At 50.3% G+C, this 23,753-nt stretch overlaps 1 protein-coding gene across 1 annotated transcript; it reads left to right on the top strand.

The window, feature by feature from the left end:
• The first annotated feature begins 778 nt into the window (after positions 1 to 778).
• LOC138096819 (carcinoembryonic antigen-related cell adhesion molecule 7-like) lies at positions 779 to 15,482 on the top strand. Its single transcript, XM_068993078.1, has 8 exons — positions 779 to 842; positions 1,721 to 2,117; positions 3,349 to 3,599; positions 12,826 to 12,936; positions 14,110 to 14,154; positions 14,481 to 14,512; positions 15,132 to 15,173; positions 15,417 to 15,482. Exons 1-8 carry the CDS (start codon positions 779 to 781, stop codon positions 15,480 to 15,482), a joined length of 1,008 nt encoding a protein of 335 aa, XP_068849179.1.
• Positions 15,483 to 23,753: the final 8,271 nt, after the last annotated feature.

Raw genomic sequence — 23,753 nt, 5'->3', positions numbered from 1 at the left:
CGGCCTAACCGCTCTTCTGGGGTCTCAGCCAGGCTGGGAAAGCGTGTCACCTGGCGGCTGCTAAAACAGCATTTCTAAGGTGTCACCAGGGGGTTCGCAGTCTTCATGAAGCTCCATAGGAGTTCCCACGAACTGGGAGGATGACATCCCTGTGACAAGAGTTCCTGATGCACCCCCCGCCTCCAGGCTCCTCCTCTGGAGGGAAAAGCCAGAGGGGATGAGGGAGGGCTGTCGGGGAGGCTGAGGGTGCATCTGATCCAGAGCAGTGGGGACCCCAGACCCGGACACCCCAAGGTTGTGCTTTTCCAGACAAGGGTGTGTGTGCGCATGTGTGTGTGTGTATAGATGTGTGTGTATCTAGGTGTCTGTGTGTGGCTGAGATGTAGGTATGTGTGAGTAGGGGTGTGTCAGGGGATGTTGTGTGTAGGTGTGTGTAGTGGTGTGTGTGTGTGTGTGTGTGTGTGAGTGTGTGTAGGTGGAGAATCACTGCACTAGAAGGCAGAAGACTCAGCAGAGTTCAGGGAATAGAAATACAAACAGAGGGGGAAGGGGGAGGGGGGCATTAGGGAGGGAAGGAGGAGAGGGGAGGCAGAGGGCGGGGCCTGGGCAGAGACCCCGCCCCCGGGCCACGTGACCCAGCGAAGTGCTCCTGCCCCGGGGCAGACTCAGCACACAGAGGGAAGGACAGCAGAGCTCTCACAAGGACTGCAGGGCTTGTGAGCGTTTCTGGAGCAGAAGTTCTCCTCACAGAGAGAGGGACACAGCAGACGCAGGCACCATGGAGCCCCCGTCAGGCCCTGCAAGCAGGCGGCATGTCCCCTGGAGCAGGCTCCCGCTGGCAGGTGAGAGGGGACAGTTTTCAGGGAGGAGGCGGAGACTGGAGAACGAGAGACTGGCTGGTCCCTGGGGGAGACGGGGCTCTGAGAGGGGACAGGGGGCTTCTGTTCAGACCTGAGGGCAGAGGGGAGCGGACCGGGGAGGGAGGGGCTCAGCCACAGGAGACTGCTTGAGCTAGAGCTGGTGAGGGGCCGGAGGACTCAACTGCTGTAGGTTTTACGAGTTATTCTTCACTGAGCTGATGGTTGATAACTGATGACAATAATAACAATTTATTGTGTCACTCCAGAAAAAGACAGAACCAGGACAGTAAACACTGTCCTTACCTGGCACCCTTAGAAACTGACAAATAAAACCAGGCTGTGGAATTCCTGGGAACTCTCCTTCCTTCATCCCCAGGTACTAATGTCTGGAACCTGGTCCAGGCCCTGGGTTTCAAGCAAGATCAGACAAGCCCCTCCCCTCACGGAGCCCACGCTCTGTGGGGAGGAAGATAAGCAGAGAGATAGAGAATGTGCTGGCAGGTGCTCCAGGCGTCACGCAGGAACCGGAGCGGGGAAGGGTCAGCAGTGAGCACGGAGGGCCTTTACAGCAGCTGGTCATTGTGGGGGGCATCTCCCAAGAGGCCCCGAGTGTGAGCAGGCGTGTGAGGGCCTCGAGGGGGTGAGCCAGGGACAGCTGGGGAAGCAGAGGAAAAAACAAGCCCAGAGGGGCTAAAGTGACGGGGGTCATGGTGCTGACCTTGAACCACACACACACATACATGCACACACACCCACACTAAGGCTGAGGGATGAAGAGGCCAGCTCAGGACCCAGAGTACCATTTTTCCATCCCCCACGCAGGTCACAATATTAACTGATTTCTCTCTCTTCCCTCCTAGTCTCACTCTTAACTTTCTGGACCCCGCCCACCACTGCCCAGCCTACTGTTGAAACAGTGCCCACTCTTGCTGCAGAAGGGTCAGATGTTCTTCTACTTGGCCGCAACGTGGAAAAGAATCCTCTAGGCTATGCCTGGTACAGAGGAGAAAGGGTAGACAACGCACAGCTAATTGCATCGTATAGGGTAGATAATAATGCAACTACCAATGGGCCTGTGTACAGCGGACGGGAGACACTTTACCCCAACGGAACCCTGCTGATCCGGAACGTCACCCAGAAAGACACAGGATCCTACACCCTGCTCGTTACAAAGAAGGATTTACTGACAGAAAGACAGACTGGACACCTCCACGTGCACCGTGAGTACTTCCTCTCTGACCTCGGGGTGTTTGGCAGGCGGGGGCGGGGGTGGAGGGTGGTGGTGAATTCTGTTCACACTCGCAGGACTGACAGCCCCGGAAGTTGCCCCCATCCCCCTCTGCACTATGTCCCGTGTCGGGATTTGAACATTCAGTGCAGGACACACGCTGTGGAGACAAACTCCAAAGGGTCAGAAATGCTCCCAGGAAGCCAGGCCCTGCAGACACTGTGCAGAGAGAAGGACGGGCTGATGGAGGGACTCAGCAGAGGGACAGCACTCTCAGTCCAGCCCTCTGGCCCCTCCCAGTGACCAGGACCCTAAGGAAGACCCTGCAGGACTCAGGGAAGACCCTGGCCTGAGGGCCCCAGGGATCCTCACAGAGAAGCTCAGCCCCAGGAAGCCCCTCCCAGACCCTGTCCCAGGGCTCCTGCCTCCAGTGACACTGGGAAGCCTGTGCCAAATCCCGAGGCTCCAAGCTGGTCACCAGCCAGGGCTCAGCCCCGAGAGCCATATCCGTGCAGGGGCACAGCCTGGTCCTACTCCTGAGACTCGGCATGGAGAGCACACAGGTACAAGGTCCCCAGGAATCAACCAAATGCCTAGGGGGACTTGGAGACGCCAGAGAAATCTCAGCACCCCCAGAGAGGAACAGAGGAAGGAAGACACTCCTGGCAGCTCCTCGACCCCAGGGTGCCGCCCAGGGAGCTCTCTCCCGAGGCTGGTTGATGAAAACCAGGAGAGACGCCAGGTGGTCTCTGAATCCGACCCGGGTCTGTCCACCACTAAACACTGCTGCACAATTGACCCCCGAGGAAGCCTGTGCTTCTCCCAGACATAGAGCAGGTGGCCTCACACTCTCTGAGCTCAGATCCCCATACATTCATCTTGCCATACACAAGCATGCCTTATTCTTCAAAGACTCTGTCTGGCTGAGAGGTGAAGGATGCCAGTTTTGTTGAAAGATGCTGTTAGAGGAGCTAAAGGTATAAAGAAAGTGAGAGTGTTAGTTGTTCAGTCGTGTCCTACTCTTTCCTACCCCATGGACTGTATGTAGCCCACCAGGCTCCTCTGTCCATGGAATTCTCCAGGCAAGAATGCTGACTGGGTAGCAGTTCCCATCTCCAGGGGATCTTCCTGACCCAGGGATTGAACCGAGGTCTCCTGCACTGGCAGGAGAATTCTTTACTGTGTGAGCCACCAGGGAAACTCAGGGGTGTGTACTCTCTGTTATTTCCACTGCGGTGCTACCCTCACCCGTCATACCAGCAACAACTCCAACCCCTGGGAGCACGAGGACACTGTGGTGTTAACATGTGGAGCTGAGACCCAGAACACCTCCTACATGTGGTGGATCAACAGTCAGAGCCTCCCCAAGGGCACCAGGCTGGAACTGTCCGAGGACAAGAGGACTCTCACAGTAGTCACCGTGACAAGGAATGAAACAGGACCCTATGTGTGTGAAGCCCGGAACCCAGCGAGCGTCAGCCTCAGTGACCCACTCACCCTGGATGCCCTCTGTTTTTGTGTGGTCCAGGCTGACTTGCTGAATCTACAGTGCCTGAGGCCGGGCCATATCCATCCCGCTCAGGTCCGAGTACATGGGCCATCACCCCTGGACACCCAGACTGGACATGACTTCCGGTCCCAAGCAAGTCCAGGCAGGTCCACTTTGAATGAAGCCAGGGAGGGGATGGGCTGCTCTGTGTTGGTGGCTGAGGATCACCAGAATATGATGGGAGAAACAAATTAACGACAGACTCACAATGAGTGAGCATGAAGGGTAATGATTGCAAATTTTTCAGACAAGCGTGTGAACAGCTCAGAAGGACCCAGGGGCCCCAGTACAGACCAGGAACCTCCCTTCCCTCTGATTGCACCACGTGTGGCTTTCTGCTCTTTGCTCCAAATGGTCCGGACACCCCACCACTTCCCCCTAGACTCCTCTGACCATTGAGGGGAACCTCAAGCTCTCCTGATACACAGCCTCTCACCCAGCCACACAGCGCTCCCGGCTTGTCAGTGTGAGGCCCGGCAATGCGCCCAGGCTCTCTATCCCCAATCACAACATGTACTCTCAGGTCCTATATTCCCTGACTGGCCTGGATAGCACCACAGTCAGAAGACCAAGGTTCTCAGGGCTGATAGCACAGAGCTCTCCAGTACTAGAGTGTTGTCCCAGCGACCAGGCAAGGGTCCCCCTGGCGTGATCTGGGGGTCAGAGGAGATGTGCGATCGTCTCTTTCCCGTTGTCACCTGAACAAAGACCCAGGGCCTTCCTCCCAGTGACGTTTACAGAGGTCACTGGGCCCCGAGACTGCGGAGGGAGCAAGGCCCAGGCCTCCAACCCACTCTCAGCAGTCACCCCTCTCTCTCTCCACAGGCCCGGTGGCACAGCCCTCCCTCCAAGCCAGCAACACCACAATCACAGAACACGAGGGCCCCGTGGTCCTGACCTGCCTCGCAGATGAGACTGGGGTCTCCATACGCTGGTTCTTCAAAGGCCAGAGTCTCCTCCTCGCAGAGAGGATGACACTGTCCTCAGACAACAGCACCCTCACCATAGACCCCATCAGCAGAGAGGATGCCGGGGATTATCAGTGTGAGGCCTCCAACAGGGTCAGCTCCAGCAGAAGCGACCCCCTCAGGCTGCGTGTGACCTGTGAGTGGCCATCATCGCCTCCTGTCTTAGTCGTTCAGTGGTGTCCAACTCTTTGTGACACTACAGACTTGAGCTCCCTAGGCTACTCTGTCCATGGGATTTCCCAGGCAAGAGCCCTGGAGTGGGTGCCATTCGCTACTCCAGGGGATCATCCTGACCCAAGGATCGAACCCGAGTCTACTGCACTGCAGGCGCTCTTCCCGTATAAGCCACCAGGGAAGCCCATTTTAACCTGGATAACCTTCCTTTATTAATTCCACCAACAATTAGCCTATCATCTCATTTCCTTCACTTCAAGCAATTGGAACGTGTGCTGTCTCTCCTCTCCTCACCCCCTGATTTCTCCTGGCCCTCTGCTGTGAAGCCTCATTGCCAAGACCGCTGGAAGCAGCGCTAAAATCAGTCCCTGGGACTTCCTGGGCAGCCCAGCAGTGAAGACTGCACCTTCCACTGCAGAGGTTGCCGTGTCCTCCTCCAGGGGAATCTTCCCCACCCGGGACTGGGTCCCTGTGTCCTATGTCTCCTGATTGGCAGGTGGGATCGTTACCACTAGTGCCTCCTGGGAAGCCCCGGTGAGTCACAAGGGCTAACCCTCCTCTTCCTTATGTGCACCGTGGGGTGTGGTATGCACTCTATAGAGCTGTGTGAATACGCGCCCCAGTGAAGGTGGGACCACAGCAGATGCATTCAGGCAGGAGGTGTCAGTGTGCTAGCTGGCACTGCTCTGACTGCGGGCTTGCCAGCACAGTCGACTCCACGTCCCTCCCCCTGTCTTAGTTGCGCCGTCGTCTCTACAGTGGAAGTGACACCATTTCTCCCCAGGATGGGCGGTGGTCGTGTGTGTTGAGGGATGGGGGCCTTGAGGACTGTAATTTGCGCAACATAAACGCCTACGACTGTGTGTTGTCTGTTGATTAGGTCTCTGGTTTGCAGTGCTCTCATGGCCTCTAGTTTCTCACTGAAATTCCCTCTGACTGCCGTATCCATCACTGAAAGCTGGGTGTTGTCGTGTCACTGTTATGACCGAGCTATTTCTCTCCTCAGTGCTGTCCACTTTGATTCACAAATCTGGTGGTGTTAGGTGCATAATGCTTATAATTGTTCGATTTCCTTGGTGAATGGAAAGTTTTTTCGATATGTAAGGTCTTCCTTTGTCTCTTGCAGGCTTTTTTGATTTAGAGATTATTGTATCAGACATTCATACAGCCACCACAATTCTCTTTTTATTACTATTTGCATAGAATATCTTTTTCCAACCTTACTTCAACTTTATATGTCTTTGTATCTAATGTGAGTCCCTTGAAGAGAGTATAGAGATGGGTCATAATTTTAATCCATCCTGTGATTCTCTGCCTTTAATTTCAAGGTTGAGGCTATCTATGAGTCATATACTTCCTGATAGGAAAGAGCTTCTGCCATCTCGCTACTTGGTATTTGTCCTATGAATTCCTCTATTTCTTCCTCTTTGGTAGTTAAGTGATTTCCTTTCTTAGGTGTTGTTTTTATTCTGTCTTTTCCTTTCCACATATATTTCAGTTCTTTTCTTAGGGGCTAACTTGAAGATGACAATTAATATCTTAAACAGGTATCTATCTGGTTGAAATATCAACTAGATTCTATGATGTATAAGACAAACGAGGTGCTCCTATACATCTCCATTCCCCCGGTTTTATACACCTATTGTCATCAATTTCAGCCATCCTTATACAATGTGTGTCCATTATATAGATTTATAAATATTGTTCCATGAAATACCTTTGAAATGAGAAAGAAAAGCAAGCGATTGCAGGAAAGACAAAAATATTGGCTTAAATGAAATAGCTACCTTGGCTTAAATGAAATAGCTACCTTGGATCACTCTTAGCACTGTTCTTTTTTCTTTAATTAATTTTTTTATTGAAGGATAATTGCTTTACAGAATTTTGTTGTTCTCTTTCAAACCTCAGCATCAATCAGCCATAGGTGTAAATTTACCCCTCCCTTTGGAACCTCTCTCCCCATCCCCTCTAAGTTGATACACAGCCGCTGTTTGAGTTTCCTGAGCCATATAGCAAATTCTCATTTGCTATCTATTTTGCATACGGTAATGTAAGTTTCCATGTTACTCTTTCCATGCATCTCACTCTCTCTTCCCTCTCCCCATGTCCATAAGTCGTATTTGTGTCTGTTTCTCCATTGCTGCCCTGTAAGTAAATTCTTCAGGACCATTTTTCTAGATTCCGTATATATGCGTTAGAATACGGTATTTATCTTTCTTTTTCTGGCTTACTTCACTCCGTATAATAGGTTCTAGGTTCATCCACCTCATTAGTACTGACGCAAAGGCATTCCTATTTGTGGCTGAGTATATTCCATTGTGTCTGTGCACCACAATTTCTTTATCCATTCATCAGTCGATGGACATCTAGGTTGCTTCCATGTTCCAGCTCTTGTAAATAGTGCTGCAATGAACAATGGGTTACAGGTGTCTTTTTCAATTTTGGTTTCCTCGGGGTATGTGCCCAGCAGTGGGATTGCTGGGTCATATGTTGGTTTTATTCCTAGTTTTTTAAGGAGTCTCCATTCTATCTTCCATAGTGGCTGTATCAATTTACATTCCCACCAACAGTACAAGAGCATTCCCTTTTCTCCACACCCTCTCCAACAGTTATTGTTTGTCGACATTTTGATGATGGCCATTCTGACTGGTGTGAAGTGATATCTCATTGTAGTTTTGATTTGGATTTCTCTAAGAATGAGCCATGTTGAGCTTCTTTTCATGTGTTTGTTAGCCATCTCTATGCAACCTAGATAGCATATTCAAAAGCAGGGACATTACTCTGCCAAGTAAGGTCCGTCATGTCAAGGCTATGGTTTTTCCAGTGGTCATGTATGGATGTGAGAGTTGGACTGTGAAGAAGGCTGAGTGCTGAAGAATTGATGCTTTTGAACTGTGGTGTTGGAGAAGACTCTTGAGAGTCCCTTGGACTGCAAGGAGATCCAACCAGTCCATTCTGAAGGAGATCAGCCCTGGGATTTCTTTGGAAGGAATGATGCTAAAGCTGAAACTCCAGTACTTTGGCCACCTCATGCAAAGAGTTGAGTCATTGGAAAAGACTCTGATGCTTGGAGGGATTGGGGGCAGGAGGAGAAGGGGACGACAGAGGATGAGATGGCTGGATGGCATCACGGACTCTGAGTGAACTCCGGGAGATGGTGATGGACAGGGAGGCCTGGCATGCTGCGATTCATGGGGTCTCAGAGAGTTGGACACGACCAAGCAACTGGACTGACTGACTGATGTCTTCTTGGAGAAGTGTCTGTTTAGGTCTTTTTCCCACTTTTTGATTGGGTTGGCTTTTTCGTCGTGTTGAGTTGTATGAGCTGCTTGCATATTTTGGAACTTAACCCTCTGTCAGTTATTTAATTTGCTATTATTTTCTCCCATTCTGAGAGTTGTATTTTCACCTTGTTTATAGTTTCCATTGCTGTGCAAAAGCTTTTAAGTTTAATCAGGTCCCACTTGTTTGCTTTTGTTTTTATTTCCATGACTCTAGGAGGTGGGTCATAGAGGATCTTGCTTTGGTTTATGTCATTGAGTATGCCTATGATTTCCTCTAAGAGTTTTATAGTTTCTGGTTTTATATTAAGGTCTTTATCCATTTTGAGTATGTCTTTATGTGTGGTGTTGGGAATTGTTCTAATCTCATTCTTTTACCTGTAGCTGTCCAGTTTTCCCAGCACCATTTATTGAAGAGGCTATCTTTGCCCCATTCTATATTCTTGCCTTCTTTGTCAAAAAAAAGGATACCATGGCTGCCTGAGTTTATTTGGGGGCTTTCTGTCTTGTTTCATTGGCCTATGTTTCTTTCTATATATGGTACTGGCACAAACAAAAACAAAATTACATTTTTTTGTGTGCCAGTACCATGCTGTCTTGATTACTGTAGCCTTGTAGTATAATCTGAAGTCAGGAAAGTTGATTCCTCCTGCTCCATTCTTCTTTCTCAAGACTGCTTTGGCTATTTGGGGTCTTTTGTGTTTCCATATGAATTGTGAAATTTTTTTGTTCTAGTTCTGTGGAAAATGTCATTGGTAGTTTGATAGGGATCACATGGAATCTGTAGATTGCATTTGGTAGTATCATCATTTTCACAGTATTGATTCTTCCTACCCAGGATCATGGAGTATCTCTCCATCTGTTTCTGTCATCTTTGATTTCTTTCATTAGTGTCTTATACTTTTCTGTGTACAGTTCTTTTGTCTCCTGAGGTAAGTTTACTCCTACATATTTAATACTTTTTGTTGTGATGATGAATGGGATTGATTCCTTAATTTCTCTTTCTGATTTTTCAATGTTAGTTTATAGAAATGTAAGTGGTTTCTGTGTATTGATTTTTTATTTGCAACTTTGCTAAATTCACTGATTAACTCTAGTAATTTTCTGCTAGTGTCTTTAGGTTTTGCTATGTACATTATCCTGTCATCTGCAAACAGTGAGAGCTTTACTTCTTCTTTTACCATCTGTATTGTCTGTTTTAACCTCTCCTTTTTCATTTCTAATTTTGTTGATTTGATTCTTTTCTCTTTTTTTCTTGATGAGTCTGGCTAAAGATTTGTCAATTTTGTTTATTTTCTCAAAGAACGATCTTTTAGTTTTATTCCTCTTTACTATTGTTTCTTTCATTTCTTTTTCATTTATTTCTGCTCAGATCTTGATGATTTATTTCCTTCTACGAATTTTTGTGGTTTTTTTTTTGTTCTTCTTTTTCCAGTTGTTTTATGTGTAAAGTCAGGTAGTCTATTCAATGTTTTTCTTGTTTCTTGAGGTAGGATTGTATTGCTATAAACTTCCCTCTGAGAACTGCTTTTGGATTATAAGAGACTATTATGAAAACTATATGGCAATAAAATGGATAGCCTGGAAAATAGAAATCACAAACAACCCCATTACAAGCACTGAAATTGAAGCTGTGATCAAAAATCTCCCAAACAAGAAAAGTCCAGGACCAAATGGCTTCACAGGAGAATTCTGTCAAACATTTAGAGAAGAGCTAATGCCTATCCTTCTAAAACTCTTTCAAAAAATTGCAGAGGAAGGAAGATACCAAACTCATTCTATGAGGCCACCATTACTCTGATATCAAAACCAGACAAAGACAACACTAAAAAAGAACACTATGGGCCAATATCACTGATGGGCAAAGACGCAGAAATCCTCAACAAAATTTTAGCAAACAGAGTTCAGCAACACATCAAGAAGTTCGTAAACCATGATCAAGTTGGGTTTATTCCAGTGATGCAAGGATTCTTCAATATACGCAAATCAATCAATGTGATATATCATATTAACTAATTGAAAGATAAAAATCATGTGATCATCTCAATAGATGCAGAAGAAACCTTTGACAAAATTCAGCACCCATATATGATGACAACTCTTCAGAAAATGGGCATAGAAGGAACCTACCTCAACATAGTAAAGGCCATATATGAGAAGCCTACAGCAAACATTATTCTCAGTGGTGAAAAACTGAAAGCATTCCCCCTAAGATCAGAACCAAGACAAGGGTGTCCACTTCCACCACTATTATTCAGCATCGATCTGGAAGTCCTAGGTACAGCAATCAGAGAAGAGAAAGAAATAAAAGGAATCCAGATGGGAAAGGAAGTAAAGCTCTCACTGGAATGTATTTTTCCATCCTCTCGCTTTCAGTCTGCCTGTGTCTTTAGGTGTGAAGTGGGTTTCTGGTGGACCGCGTATATATGGGTCTTGTGTTTGTATCCATTCAGCCAGTGTGTCTTTTGGCTGGAGCTGCCACCGATCAGCTGTTTCGCTGTCCACGTCCGTGTTCTGCGTGGATCTGTATATTCTTTTCCGCTGGTCAGGTCCTCCTCTCCACTCTCAGCTGGTGTTCTGCATGCACTCCTGTCTCTGAAGGTGTGTTCCTGATGCATCTGTGGAGAGACGTACTCCACGTCCCCCACCTTGTTCTTCTCCTGACCACTGTTCTTTATACATTCCTATGGCTTTGAGTTACTGTCCAGTGTTTGAACAGTCATCTTAAAGGATCCTCTTTACCTTTCATATGAGGCACGTCTCCAAGGAATAAACTCCTTTGACTGTTGTTTATCCACGGAAGTCTTAATTTGAGCTTCATTGGAGAAGACTTTTTCTGTACATTGCTTTCCTGGTTGAAATCTTCCATGTAGGACTTAATTCAGTCATCCCAATATCTTCTGGCCCCCTGGTCTCTGATGTGAAATTTGCTTTCACCTTGTTGAAGATCCGTTGTACATGGTAAGCCGCTTCTCTCTTGCAGCTTTTTCACTTCCTCTTTCCCTCAGTATTTCAGCAGTTTGGCTAAATTGTGTCACAACATCTGCATCTTGAAAGATCCTTTTGAGGAGTCCTAACCACCCTTGATAGGTAATCTCTCATCTAGCTTGGAAAGTTTTAAGCCATTAATTTTAAACATTTTTTTTTAACTGCTTTCCTCTCTCTCTTCCACTTCAGAAACAACCATTCTGCATATGTTTGTCCACTTGATGGAGTTCTGCATAATACCTTGCCTGGAGTCACTAGTCCTCATTTTTTTTCCCTTTCTAATCCCCAGTCTGAATAATTTCTTTTGTTTTTTTTTTTTTCTACACGTTCATGGATTCTTTCCTCTACCTGCTCAAATGTGCTGAGGAATCACCCTTCCAAGTTATTCTTTTCACTTCTTATACTTCAGCTCCAAATTTTCTTTAACCCTGTTTAAATAATTTAACAACGAGGAAGAAAACATCTTTCTTGAGAAGCAGGTTCTCCTTAGACCTGCCCAATATGGAGACAGCCATCCCCTCACACTGAGGACTCCAGGGCTTTAGACATGGACCTTGATTATATAGCTAGCTGAGTCAATCTCTCACAAGCACATTAGGAGTAGAAAACCAGAACAGAGAGGAAGCTAGTTTTGGACCCTGAGAAGGAAGGCTTATCCCACGGAGCTCTCAGATGCGATCAGCCAAGGAACTGGACTTGTCCTCAAGTTTGATGTCCCCTCTTCTCTCTCTAGGGGCTTCACAGGTCGGGTAAAGAACCAAAGAACCTGCCTGCCAGTGCCTATCCCTGAGACTAAGAGATGCAGGTTCGATCCCTGGGTTGGGAAGATCCCCTGGAGGAGGAAATGGCAACTCACTCCAGTATTCTTACCTGGAGAATTCCATGGACAGAGGCATCAGTCCAAGAGATGTGGAACCACAGGCAAAGGTCATGCTGTTCGGTAGTCAGTCCCTACCTCTGAGAAAGCCCATGAGCATTCCAGTCCAGGTGCAAACAGATCAGGTGACATGGGGACACGCATCCAGTGGTCAGTGAATTGATGAGCAGAGTTTATGGCTCCCTGAGAAGGCGATGCTGCCCCACACAATCAACAGTGTCAGGACAGAGGATGCAGGATCCCATCAGTGTAGAGTCTCCCCACCGTCAGAGTCTGCAGATGAGACCCCAGCTCCCCAGCTGAGCTCTCTAAGTGACCCTCAACACCTCTACACCTTCCCTGGTGATTTCACAGGAAGTGGGTGTGTAATGAATGCAAATGATGAGGCTGTGGTCTCCTTTCAGAGCCTGTAGAACAATGTGTCTATAATTAATTATGCAAAACTTAGCTCACCTTGTTGTAGTTTGGTTATTATTTGTGAGAGTTGTTTGACTGTGGGCAACACACTGGATCTTGTGCCTCAGTTTCCTCATCTTAAACCTGGAGAAGAACAGCTGGATGTTAGGGCTGTTCAGAGACAGTTCACCAGGAAGTTGATAAGATTAAAATCCTTCTGCGAGTCCCTCCACAGAGGAAAGTGAACAGGACCTGGAACTGGCTACAGTGAGAGAATGGAGAGTTAGACCAAACCAAGGGTTTCAAATCTGAATAAGAGGAAAATGATGCAACCACGTGTGGTGGGAGAGTCAGGAGGACACTGTAATGACAAAACAGACAACTACACAGGCCTCAGAGCATTTCCTTCCTCCTAACCAAGCCCTCTCCTGGAAGACTCCTCTTGGTGTTCCCTCCAGTGAACTAGGACCTCATTTCCCCTCTCTCTTTCTCTTCTGCTTTCAGGGCAAGAAAACAGCCAAGCCCTCAGTGTGGGGGCCATTACTGGCATCGTGATTGGGGTCCTGCTTGTGCTGACGCCGCTGGCTGTCCTGGGGTGTTTCATTTTCCTTCACAGGTACAGTGGCATTCCCAGATGCTGCTCCTGCCCCAGGTTAACCCTAGTCCTAGGACACCCCATTCTCCAGTTTCCAGCCTGGATCTCCAGGACCTCCCCACTTCCCCACAGATATTCTCTCTCGTTCTTCAGTTCCTGCCTCACCTGGTATTGACCTGTGGCAGCTTCCTTAACACCGTCCTCATTTATTTTGTTATTTAGTCGCGAAGTTGGGTCCATCTCTTTTGCCACTCCATGGACTCCTCTGTCCATGGAATTTCCAGGCAGGAATACTAGAGTGGGTTGCCATTTCCTTCCCCAGGGAATCTTCCTGACCCAGGGATCGAACCCGCGTCTCCTGCATTGGCAAGCGGATTCTTGACCTCTGGGCCACCAGGGAAGCCTCGTCTGTCAGTTAACACAATTAAGACCCCTCATTGTCCCATTTCCCTATATGTAGGCTGGCAGGTAGTAAGTACTCAGAAAAAGGTATCTCTTCCTGTATATTTAAATCCAGCTACTCTATGAGGCACAGTCACGGGGCCAGGATCTGAGGGGCATCCTGACCAAGGTCACGCTTGGCCAGAGAGTGGAAGTCTGGACAGGCCAGGTGGGGTCAAATGCCCCCAGCTGGCAGATGCGTTAACGACACCCCCATGCATGAGACAGAACATCATGCCTGGTCAGCAGGTGGGGGAATGTCTTTACACTTCAGGTCCAGGTGATGGAGACAGAGGACAAGGCCGCTGTCACATTTCAGCAGCTCCCGGGTGAGGGCAGGGGGCCACAGGAACGACACTGCCCTCAGTGAGACCCCAGAGTCGCTGGCTTCCCTTTCCTCCCCACTCACTGGCCCTGCTCTCTCCATAAGCATGGTGCATCCACTCAGACAGAGCTCTGGATGGATGGATGCCTTTCCCAGAGCCCTGGTCCCTTCGGTGGCCACCTCCTTCTGAACCCTATTAGCCTATGGTCCTGCCCCTCTGGACTCAGGGCAGATACGGCTTCTTAAGGACTTTCCTCAGCGTCCTTGCTGGACCCTCCCCTCTAAGAAGCCTTGGTGGAGAAAGGAGGCGTCCAGCCCCTGCTTGGACATGGGGATCCTCCTGTCCCATGTTCTGACACCAAAGCCTTGACCTCTCTCTACACTCCTCACAAATATGCTTGTTTTTTTTTTTTCTTCCCTAACCCCGGCTGCCTGCACAACAGAGGAAACTGGCCCCCAGCGTCCACCTCAGGTGAGTGTCTGTCTGTTCAGCCCAGCACATCGGGCGCCCAGGGCAGGCCCTGCCCTGTCTGTTCCTGCCTGCCTCCCCCAGGGTCTCTGGCCCTTTCTCTGGGGCTTCAGCACAGGGGACCCCAACTGGCTAGTCTGCTTGTCCTGTGAATTATAATCCTGGGAGGCTCCCTTGCCCTCACTGGGGCCTGAAATTGCCAGAGTGTCTCTCCCTTGGTGGGGCTCGTTCTCCCATGGTTCTCCGGAAGGTGGACTCTCAGCCTCTCCTGAGAGAATGGGCTAAGCTGCTTCCTCACATGCTCAGTGGTAACTCCTGTCTCCTCCCAGGACGTGGTCCCTCTGGCAGCTCTGTCTCCCAGGTGAGTACATCCCTTCCCTGTCTCTTCTCCCCAGCGTCCCCGCTTCACAGGCTCAGGGCAGGGGGACTGTCCAACCCTGATGCACTGTGCAGACCCCTTTCACTCGAGGGTAGTTGAAAGTCGCTCAGTCGTGTCCAGCCTTTGTGACCCCATGGACTGTAGACTGCCAGGCTCCTCTGTCCATGGATTTCTCTAGGCAAGAATACTGGAATGGGTTACCACTGCCTTCTCCAAGGGATCTCCATGACCCTGGGATCGAGCCGGGGTCTCCCGCATTGCAGGCAGATTCTTTGTCTTCTGAGCCACCATGGAAGCTCATAAGAGTAGTTAGGATATAGCAAGCCCCACCAAGCTGGGAGCTGGATCCACTTCAGGGACGTGACCACCCATCACCTTATCCAGAGGCTGCCCTGGTCCCCTGACTTGACCTCAGGAGAACCTTGGAGTCGAGCGAGGAAGAGAGTGGGCACTGGATCATCAGTCAGGGGAGCCAGGCTAACAAGGGTGGGAAACAGAGCCCAGACAGGATTTGGGGTGGGGGCGGCAGGCGTGGAGATGGCTGCTTGGTAGAAATGACTCTCCTTCCCTCTCCTCTGATGCCTGCTTCCTCCATGCCCAGGCCTCCCTACGTGATGCCAGGCCACCAGCTCCCATCTACCAGGTGAGTGTGGGGATCCACGTTCTGGTCCCATAAGCCCAAGGGGCAGAGGAAATGCCCCCTGCGCACCTGGCTGTGTTTGAAGGTCCAAGAAATAGTAGAAAGATGGAAAGGGGATGAAGGGGAGGTGGGTTGGACCAAAAACCTCTGACCCAAACAGACCCTGGGTGACCCGGGGCTGGGAAGTCCATGGGTAGTCATCTGAGAAGGTTGCATGAGCTTGGAGGCGTCGGTTTTCTTTTGCAGGAATTACTACGCCCTGACACAGACGTTTACTGTCATATCAGCCACAAAGCAGATGTGGGTCCTTAGTTCCTCCAGACACGTCTCCTTAACAGACTGTGGGAAAGAGCTTACCTGAGACCCAAGACCCGAGTGAGGTCAAGAGGGAGAGCCTGAGGCAGAGAACCAGCTCTGAGACCTGAGGCTATTCGGGAACCTGGGCCCAGGCTCAGGGTCCTCTGGATTCCTGGACACCCTGACAGGCTGCCTTGAACCCTGGGTGGACCAGAACTCAGGCTGCGATTCCCACAATTGGGGGAGGTTTCAACAGGGCAAGTGACTGGGCCCATGACCCACTGCGGACCACCAGAGAGATCTGAATAAAGAGCACTTTCCTTCTGGCTGCAAAATATAGTGCCCTTGGGTCCTGTCCAGCAAGAAATTCACCTGAATCTCTGCTCTGATCTCTCCATGGTTCTTCAGGGAATGTATCAGCTCTAGTTACCTGGCCTCCCCATCTATTTCCTGGAGGAAAGGAAGGGGAAGATTGTGAGAATGGCGGGAGGGGGCATGCTAACAGGAAAGGAGGGTCACCGGACCCTTCGCAGCCACGTGGGCATCAGCAGTCCTCACACTGCCCTGGGGTCCCAGGCACCTCCCAGTGCCTGCTCACCTGGCATGGGGTCTCTGGAGCACAGAATATGGGACCATCTGAGACCCAGTAGAACCGGAGTCAGGAAGGACGAGGCGCGGGTGAGACCATATTATGGGTGAGGCCCCTTTGCAGCCTCTTGGTGTCCTGAGCCCTCTGGCCCTCCTCTCCAGGCCCTGCTGGCCCCAATGGTGCTGCCTCCAATGAATTTTTGTTGTTCAGTTGCTAAGTTGTGTCTGAGTATTTGGGACCCCATGGACTACAGCACGCCAGGCTTCCCTGTCCTTCACTATCCCCCGGAGTTTGCTTCAACTAACATCCATTGAATCAGCGATGGCACAGGAACTTTTGTCTGTCCCCAGATCTAGGATCCAGAATGCCTTCTCTCTCCATGGGTTTCTGTTGTTTGCCTAAGGGTCTAAACCTTGAGGATATCGTTCCCTATCAGGGGACAGAGGAGCCATCAGAGTCAGCGAAGTGAAAGGGACTCAGAAGCCATGCTCTGAGCAAGGTCCTCCCGGGAACTTCCCGTGACCTCTATCCACTTGGTGTTCCTTATTTTTCTGTAACACATGACCACAAATGTAGTGGCACAAATCAAGGTTCAATATGACCCTGTTCTTTCTGGTTTCTACAGACAGTTCATTTCTTTGCCTTTCCAAGCTGTGAGAGGCTGCCTGCTTTCCTGGGTTCGTGGCCCCTTCCTCCATCTTCAAAGCCAGCAGTGGAGCATCTTGAAGCTCCCCAAGCTCTCCTTCCATCACACCATTTCCTCTGGCTCTGCCTCTCCTGCCTTAGAACATTATGAATATATTGACTCAGCCCAATACATTCCCCACTGTAATCCTCAAGTCACCCCACCATATCTCCCATATACCCCACCATCATCTCCCAGTCATGTGATCTGAATTTCGTCTGTAGGTTTCCTTCATCATGGGGCACATTTCTCAAATTGTGGGCTTGAGGCTGTGGACATCTCTTAGGGTTCTGTGCTCTGCCTACCACTCCTCTCAAGGCTGGTTTCATCATCTTCCCTCACTGCAATCTGCTCTGGGCAGCTTGGATTTGTCATGCTGATGTGGGGTCAAGTCCTGCCATGACATCCACAGCAATCTCACTGGCCCTGAGCCCTGGAGATCGAAGCCAGTCCACACTCCCTGCAGCTCTCCCCACCTCTTCTTTCCTGTGAAGTGAACGTTGCTCAGTCTGTCCAACTCTTTGCAACCCCATGGACTGTAACCCTCCAGGCACATCTGCCATGGGATTCTCCAGGCAAGAATACTGGAGTGGATGGCCATTGCCGTCCCTGTAGGCTCATCAAACCCAGGTCTCCCGCATTGCAGGAAGGTTCTTTACTGTCTGAGCCACCACGGAAGCCTCTTCTTTACTAGCAATGCCCAATTTTTCAGAATGAAAAGAGCAGATGTGACTCAAAGACCACAACTCGCAAGTCTCCAGGTGGCCTGTGACCATCAGCACCATGGACAGTGTCTCTGCTGTGCTCAGCCCCCGGGCTGCAGCAAGAAGGGCTCAATGGGAAGGGACGGCTGGATATCCTGCCCATTTCTATTCTATGACAAAGATGAACATGGTAGAATGTGTCCAGGGATAACCCACTTGCTCTAGTTTATGAATCGGGAGCACTTTCTCCTGTCTGTGTATTGGTTGTAGCTACACCCATGATAACTCCTGGGTGAATGATCCTGCACCCGGAGAGGGTCCTCAAGAAGGCTGAGAACTAACTCTGTCCTCTCAGAGTATCTCCCCACCGCTGAGTGTCAGATAACTGGCTTGTCTACAACTTGGAGGGAACGTTTCATGATTAAGTCCTGACCCTCGGTACCTGACCTTGGAGACAGCCATCACCTAGCCTGGAGGCCCCTTGAGCATAGCCTGCTGTTCCCTCGTTATCCAAATGATCCCCCCTCCCCCATGGAGCAAGGCTGAGCAGAACGCCTGGGCTACCCTCCCAGCTCCTCCAGTCTGAGCCTCAAGCCTGGTGGGAGAGTTTTGCCATCTCTCCATGCTTCCAACAGAGCAAGGGTCCTGCTGAAGAACAAGTGGGGCCTGAAGACCAGTCTCCAGGGTACAATCTGTCACCTGAGAGCTCATCTGTCTGCCTGTGAACCCCAGGGAAGAGAAGGAACTAGGGCTCCCACAGTCACCCCAAACTTCCTCTTCTCCCTAAATATACCATTGGCAGGGGTAACTCTGACACCCAAACCCAACACTATACTTCCCAAGGGCTCAGGTCTAACCCATCCAGCATCCCTAACTGTCATGCAAAAGGCTCGAGATACCCAGTATAATAGTCACGTGGGTCCCAGGGGCCTCCCTTATCTTCCATGGGGACAGACTCTGCAGGAATCACCCGGGCTCAGGTGCACCACCTGTGGAACCACGGTGTTTAAATGGAGCAGCAGGGGGAGCTACTGAGGGTATCTCAGGGGTCCTGGCATCTGGCCAGACACAGAGGCCCAGCCACAGGACTTCGTGAAAAGATGAATAGAAGGATGGGTAGGGGATACAGGAGGGATGGGGCATTGGCAGAGAGATGGACGTATGGACACACGTGCTGTCTCCTCACAGGACTTTTCCGGAAAGGGTGAGGATGTTGGAAGTGAACATTTTCCTATACTCCCCAGGCATGCAGTTTAGTGGATACAGTGGCATTCAGTGTGCACATAGGTTGACCAGGACTCCAGTTTTCTAAGGATCCCTGAGCTGGGAGCTCGGACATGGAAGGATTCACCTGTCCTGCTGAGTCCACTGGCCAGCTCCAGGCCTGGTGCAGGAAGCCGCGTACCTGTGTGTCGAATGAATGAGCGCCTGGATCATACTCCACGGGGGCCGAGATTTGTGGTGAGGATGTTCACTGCAGAGCAGATGGTCAGTGTGAAAGGTGGGATGCTCGCTAGTGGCTGTTCCAGACTGAAAACAAATTTGCAGTGAAGTCACCCCGATGGCAGAGCAGGCCCTCAGCCTGTGGAAAATCAGTGTTTCAGTGGTGTTCTGGGTGTTTGAGAAAGAAGGACATGAAAAGAAGACCTGACAACTTCGGGAACAACATTTAGTTCTGAACTACTCTTAGGAAAAATTTTTTTTTTTTAATTTCTGGCTGCACTGGGTCTTCATTGTTTTCCACCAGTTTCCTCTAGTGCGGTGAGCAGGGGCTACTCTTCGCTGCTATGCGCCGGCTTCTCATTGCGGACGCTTCTCTCCTCCCGAGCATGGGCGCTCGGCAAGCAGACTTCAGTCGCTGCAGCTCGTGGGCTCTAGAGCACAGACTCAGCAGTTCTGACGCACGGCCTTAGTTGCTCAGAAGCATGAGAAATCCTCCTGACCAGGGATGAAACCCGTGTCCTGTGCTTTTACAGGCAGATTCCTATCCACTGAGCCACCAGGAAAGTCCTCTAAACAATGTTTAACTTGTAGGTAGACACTGGTTCATCATGGCCGCCTCACACATGAGGTTTTCCTAGATACCTGCTGCCCACAAGTGTAGGGCTTCCTCAATATTCAACATTCCACATCCGAGGTGTGCATTTTATCAATTGATGAACCCACGTGAATACATGAACATTACCCAGCTTTCATAGATTCCATTAGGGTTCATACTTGGTGCTGTAACTTGCATGGGTTTGAGCAGTGACCATCAGCAACATGGGCTTCCCCGGTGGCGCCGTGGTAAAGAATCCTCCTACCAGTTCAGGAGACCCAGATGTGATTTCTGGCTCAGGAAGATCTCCTGGAGAACAAATGGAAACCCACTCCAGTGTTCTTGCCTGGGAAATCCCATGGATAGAGAAGCCTGGCAGGCTACAGTCCATGGGGTCACGTAAGAGTTACACATAACTTAGCAACTAGAACAACCACAAAGTCAGTAACAGTCCTGCTGCCCAAGTCACACCAGCAGGGCTACTGAGCACAGAGCAGGTGGTTGCGAGTCTGCAGGGCTAGAAAGCACAGAGCAGGTGGTTGTGTGTCTGTAAATTCAAAAAGGATGATGTACATCACTTGTTTATTTCAGTTCAGTTCAGTTCAGTCTCTCAGTCGTGTCCAACTCTTTGCGACCCCATGAATCGCAGCATGCCAGGCCTCCCTGTCCATCACCAACTCCTGGAGTTCACTCAGACTCATGTCCATCAAGTCGGTGATGCCATCCAGCCATCTCATCCTCTGTCGTCCCCTTCTCCTCCTGCCCCCAGTCCCTCCCAGCATCAGGATCTTTTCCAATGAGTCAACTCTTCGCATGAGGTGGCCAAAGTACTGGAGTTTCAGCTTTAGCATCATTCCTTCCAAAGAAATCCCAGGGCTGATCTCCTTCAGAATGGACTGGTTGGATCTCCTTGCAGTCCAAGGGACTCTCAAGAGTCTTCTCCAACACCACAGGTCAAAAGCATCAATTCTTCAGTGCTCAGCCTTCTTCACAGTCCAACTCTCACATCCATACATGACCACAGGAAAAACCATAGCCTTGACTAGACGGACCTTAGTCAGCAAAGTAATGTCTCTGCTTTTGAATATACTATCTAGGTTGGTCATAACTTCCTTCCAAGGAGTAAGCGTCTTTTAATTTCATGGCTACAATCACCATCTGCAATGAATTTGGAACCCCCCAAAATTACCCATACTCAAATATGGAAACCTCGTGTGTGGGGTAGCCGTGATGAACCAGTGTCTCCTACAAGTTCAGCATTGTTTAGAGGACTTTTCCGATGGCCCAGTGGATAGGAATCTGCCTGCCAAAGCACGGAACATGGGTTTGATCCGATACCCTCACTTTCGCTGTGAAACTGAAGCTACTATAAACAATAACCTTTAAGACAACTGAACTACCCTGGCACCAACCCTGCTCATGCTCAAGGAAAATGGAAATTCACCTTTCACACTTCAAATATCAAAAGGTAAAAAGAAGTAAAAACAATCTAATAAATTAGAATACAAAACAGGCCATTAGACCCTAATAATTCAGTTCCTACAGTCACACAGGGTGAAAGGGACACTGAGGCCAGAGCTAACGTGCTTGATCCCTGTGTCCCTTTTGCTGAAAGAATGTCTGATCAGGGGCCTATGGAGCCACCCCACCTTCCATTCCTCCATGAAGACCAGGTCCCCTGATGGGGGCAGAGAGAGAGAAGGCAGGAAGACGACATTCAGAATCACTGCAGCACCCCTGGTCTTCCGATTCCACCTGGCCCTGCCCCATGCGGAAGACACTAAGGGGGCACGGGGGAAAATGAAATGCGACCTTTTCATGTCCACATGGACCCTCTGGCACAGGCAGGACACACAGACGTTTCCCCACGCTCCTTCTACTTACAGATGCTCCAGTCCTGCCCAAGGACTGAGAATGTTGTAACTGGATCTTCTTCTACAGAGAGAAATTGGCCTGGCTCAACACAAATCTCAACTGGATGAAATCTCGGAGTGGGGTACATAAGAGAAGATCTTGGATGAGAGATATTGGAAATTCACAGTGGGACATGATTCAGCAAAAATGATATGCAGTGTGGAAAGGGTTAGTGTAGGTCATATACGATCCTTTGCGACCTCATGTCTGTAGCTGCCAGCATCCTCTGTCCCTGGGATTCCTAAAATGATATGTAAACTCTTGACTTATGCTTGGGTTGTCTTAGGAGAAAACCTCCTGGAGTACTTTCCCTTCGATACTCCCCTCCATGGCCACCAGAGGGCGGCAGAGCTCCTCCACAGTCTGGAGCCTCCACAGGGCTGCCCACCTCCTTCCCACTTAGCAGCGCCCACCGCCCAGCAGCCTCTGACCCTCACCAACTGACTCCGTCCACAGTCCTCCCCACTCTCCCGGTTCCCCACACTGGACTCTGTCAGCCGCTCCTCCCAGCCAGGCCCACCTGAAGGCCAGACGCCCCTCAGGTAGCTCTGCCCTCTGAGCCTCCTGTCCCTCTCTGCTGAGGGTCTGCTCACCCTTCATGTCTCAGTCAAAAGATCACTTTCTCAGGGGTGCCTTCCATGACACGCGGTCCAGCTGAGATTCCGTGACAGGCTCCGGATGCACCAGACGCTTCCCCTTCAGTCCATCCCTCCATCATAATTAGCTCCTTATTTCCAGGATTTTCTCTGGGTGTCTGTCTCCCCGTCACAAGGTCAGGTGTGTGATCCGGAGTCCAAGTCTATCCTATTCTCTGGAGAGCAGGACACAACCTAGGGCTGACATGTCACACATGCTCAATAAATACTCTTTAAATAGATAAGGGGATCTGCATAACAGAAGCCAGAACTCACACCCCCCACCCAGTGAGACACCAAGGGGTCACAGAATATTCCTTGTGGACACAGGGGCCCTGGCATCACAGTCGAGGAGACCTGCAAGAGCCCACAGCTGCTCCAGGGTGGGACGTTATTCCTTCTGGAGTCAGGAGTAAGAACAGGGACCTCTTAACTGTGAGGAGTCAGACCTCTGCTCATTCCCAGATAATCACACCCCCTCCCATCTCCTCTCAGGAGAATCTTGTAGTCCCCTTGGAGGGCCTGGGCTGGCAGCTTGAGTCCTTCCCCTGCTCTCAGAGACCTGACCTGGCTCAGACTCCTGATCCTCCATCCCAAGGGAGTCGACACAGGGGAGGGGGGAGCCCCAGCTGAACTCAGGAATTGGGGAGCAGCTCCTCATCCCAAGGTCCCTGATCTGTGGGGACACCTGCGTCTGGTCCCTGAAGACATTTCAGCCCCTCCCCCAAGGCGTCCTGGGAAAGGAGGGGAACTTCCGGAACAGAGGAACCAGCTTCTGCAGTTGCTCCATCTCAGGGGGACTGGGGTCCCATGGGGGTCTCCCCTCCCCTGACAGAGTCTCCAGGTGGAACTGCCCCAGGTCCTGGCACTGTGGGGAGGCTGAGAGCAGACCACTGATGGGGACACAGAGAACTAGGGTGCAGGCCCAGTGCCGTGAGGTGGAGAAAGACAGGGCCTTCTGGGGTCCAGCCCACAGAACTCCACCCTCTCCCCAAAGCCCCACAGACCCCCCGCCGGCCCTTCCTTTGAAGCCTCAGGGACTGAGAGCTCCTCCTGAGCACACGTCCACCTGGATGGATGGTTCTCCTGCCACTGAACAATGCCCATTGTCTCCCTGGGCTCACCCTGCACTGGGATGAGGTCGGGAAGCCTGGGGACCCACAGTGACCTGAACTCCGGCTGATAGCCTCTAGTCTAGAGGTCAGCGCCCACCTCTGCCCAGGGCGCAGAGCCAGCTCACACCCTTTGGCCTTTACACCCCTGTGCAGCCCGTTACATTGTCCCCAGGTCTGCTCATGACCTCCAGGGGACAATATTAGGCCAAACAGAAAATTAACAGGAAATTAACAGGTGAACTTTGTTTTGCCTAAGGAAGTGGAGAAGGAGCCTGACTTCCATCCCTCCTTCTAAACAGTGGTCTCCAACCTTAAGGGCACCAGGGACCGGTTTCATGGAAGACGGTTGCAGAGTGGTGGAGATGATTTGGGGATAATTCAAGTGCATTACAATTACTGTGCACTTATGCCTATTATTATTACATCAGCTTCACCTCAGGTCATTAGGCGTTAGGCCCGGGGACCCCTCCTTTAACAGACCTTCAGAGCCCCTCCTGGGTGCCCACACTACACTGACCAACCTTCTAGGGGCCTATGGGCACCCATGCCAGCTCCCATCCCTGCCTGCAGCCACCCATGGGAAAGATCACAGCGACCTCACAAAGA

This window comes from Capricornis sumatraensis, chromosome 20 (assembly GCF_032405125.1).
Source record: "Capricornis sumatraensis isolate serow.1 chromosome 20, serow.2, whole genome shotgun sequence".
Taxonomy (NCBI): domain Eukaryota; kingdom Metazoa; phylum Chordata; class Mammalia; order Artiodactyla; family Bovidae; genus Capricornis; species Capricornis sumatraensis.
This window is presented reverse-complemented; position numbering and strand designations above follow the sequence as displayed.